Source organism: Chenopodium album, chromosome 20 (genome assembly GCF_948465745.1).
Source record: "Chenopodium album chromosome 20, dcCheAlbu1.1, whole genome shotgun sequence".
Lineage (NCBI taxonomy): Eukaryota > Viridiplantae > Streptophyta > Magnoliopsida > Caryophyllales > Amaranthaceae > Chenopodium > Chenopodium album.
The window spans coordinates 27,096,091-27,098,355 of NC_137853.1; the positions used below are offsets into that span (position 1 = coordinate 27,096,091).

A 2,265-nucleotide genomic window follows, 5' to 3' on the forward strand; every position below is an offset into this window, starting at 1 on the left:
ATGATCTTCCTTCATATCACTTGACTTAGTCGGTTTGACCTCCCAAATTACCATTTTCCATTACAATTACATGTGGATCCATTGCCCTAGTGTCTTTAGATTGATTTCATATAAGCTTTTACATCGCGTAGTTTAGCCTTAGTTTCTACCTTAAACCCCTACTTGACTTCGAAATAGCTTGACTTAGACATCGTGCATTCGACCTCCATTCCCTTGGGTTCGACCTTGACTTACCACTACACTTAATAGGGGTATTTTGAGTTACAAAATTTTTTTGATTGGGTGGGGTTGTAGCCCAACGACCTACCGTTCTTCATCCCATCAACATGCACAATCAGGATTAAGTTCTCCACATGGCCCATGCATCATATGTTGTACCACAATCTCCCGAAGTTCTAGGGAGCTGTTAGGTGGCAATTCTGTAGAGACAAAGCGATCAAAATCTGTAGGATTTTGGATCTTGCAGCTTGGTTTTAAGATAATAAGGAAGTGTGGATGAGGTATGCCCCTGTTTTGGAATTCAACTACAGAGATCATAGCAGCAACTCTTCCAATGATATGCTTCTTCATTATTTGTTTTTTCAAGCAAATCATCTTTGCCCGGAAAACACGAGCAACAAGATCTGGTCGGTTCTGATCTGCTTCCCCAGGAGCCAGTTCTGCCTTAATATTTGGCCAGTTAGCGTTGCAAGTCATTGTGACAAACAGATCTGGCTTACCGAATCGCTGTATTAAAGCCATTGCATTTGAGTAGCGGCGCTTCATGTCTCGTGGACCACCAATAAAAGTTGGAGGTAATATAACTCGCCGGCCAACATTCATGGGATTTGTTTCGCCACTCTCAATTGAGTCTAAGATCCCCTGGTACAAATCAGCTCTGATTGCATGTTGATTGTGTTGGAAAAAGTCTAGGCGAGTATTTTCAATCTTCACATATATATCAACTATATATTGCTGAAGACACCGGCCTGCCCTAAGAAGCATGTTGTTTGGACGGGATTGCAACTTGTAAGTATAATATTCACGAGGCGAAACATGCCTAGCTGAAGTACCACTCGCATCGGCTAGACTTGAAATCAGGGTGTTTGCAATGTCTGTCAGATAAGGCACACAATGATAGGCAAAGAGGTATGATGAAAAAAAGCAAGTTCATTACTGAGTTGAAAAGCTTACGTGTTGCTTCCTGTTCAAGCACATCTTCCTCTGTATGTATTGCAAAGGCCATAGCAGAGTTTGCTTGCTCCTGAGATGCGCTGTTGTTTTTAGTTATACCTTGACTCCAACCACAATCACCATAAGGAAATAAGAGTGGGTACTGCAGAGGATCATAACATCCGTAATGATGGTATATACGATGAGGATCATTTGATCTTCCTCTTACAACAATGTATGGGCTGCTTGACACACTTGACGATGTATCGTCAGGCCTGATCACAACCACCTCATCTGTTGTACGAATATTATAGGTGGGTTGGTCTACAACAATGGTTTTGTTGATTAAATTTGTGTGTCTTCTTCAATGTCAACTTCTCTCAAAGATCTGAAAAAACGAGCATATCGATTATGCTCAGTTACCTCCGTAAGTATATTTATAATATGCTGTCTAATCTGTTTAAAGCATTGTAACCTGGCAGTTGCTTCAAATTGGCCATCATAAAAATAGAGTCGCAGATATTTAGGGCCTTCATCACCAGGGATTAAAACATGCAAGTTATGGTAAATCTGGCCATGCAATTTAAAGAAATAAATTCATTTTTCTGTACCTGCATCATACTTGCCACCCAATGAGCTAAATGCAAATAAGTTATTATATAAGTAGATATATTGTCTAAAGTGCAGTGCATCATCTTCATCAGATGTTAAAAGTGTATATAATGCAGGAGGATAAGCATTAGTTGCTAATTCAATTGATCCATTTCCACAACAGAAATGAAGTGATTCGTGCTGAAATTTTTTTGCAATACAGTGCCCACAGTACTTAGGTGCTGTAAGCTTCAGAGGAGCAACATGTAATTTTAGACCAACCATAGCAGCTGGGTGTTCTGCTATTTATGGAGCAAATGCAACATCAATTTATTGGTTTGTAACAGTACAAAACAAAATGTGAAAAATGCTATACTGAAAAAGTTTATTTGCAATATTAACTCCTGTAGACACCCAATTGTGTCTCCCTAAAACCAAACCCAATGATGAATACCTTTCGCGTCGAATTATAATCGAATGAAGTGAAAGTGTGAAAAGTCTAGTGCTGCGGTTATTTTTATT

General features: G+C 39.4%; 1 protein-coding gene across 1 annotated transcript; it reads right to left on the bottom strand.

Moving 5' to 3' along the window:
* Positions 1–321: 321 nt before the first annotated feature.
* On the bottom strand, positions 322–2,028 carry LOC145596947 (uncharacterized). Its single transcript, XM_081653139.1, has 4 exons — positions 1,764–2,028; positions 1,576–1,682; positions 1,174–1,315; positions 322–1,094 (listed from the first exon to the last, which is right to left on the bottom strand). The coding sequence occupies exons 1-4, from the start codon at positions 2,026–2,028 to the stop codon at positions 322–324; spliced, it is 1,287 nt and encodes a 428-aa protein (XP_081509265.1).
* Positions 2,029–2,265: the final 237 nt, after the last annotated feature.

Coding starts and splice junctions, on each gene's coding strand:
- LOC145596947 (XM_081653139.1), bottom strand. CDS start 2,028: ATGGTTGGTCTAAAATTACATGTTGCTCCTCTGAAGCTTACAGCACCT. Junction 1,683..1,763: donor GGGTGGCAAGTATGATGCAG/GTACAGAAAAAT, acceptor CTGGTGATGAAG/GCCCTAAATATCTGCGACTC. Junction 1,095..1,173: donor GCTTGAACAGGAAGCAACAC/GTAAGCTTTTCA, acceptor CTTATCTGACAG/ACATTGCAAACACCCTGATT.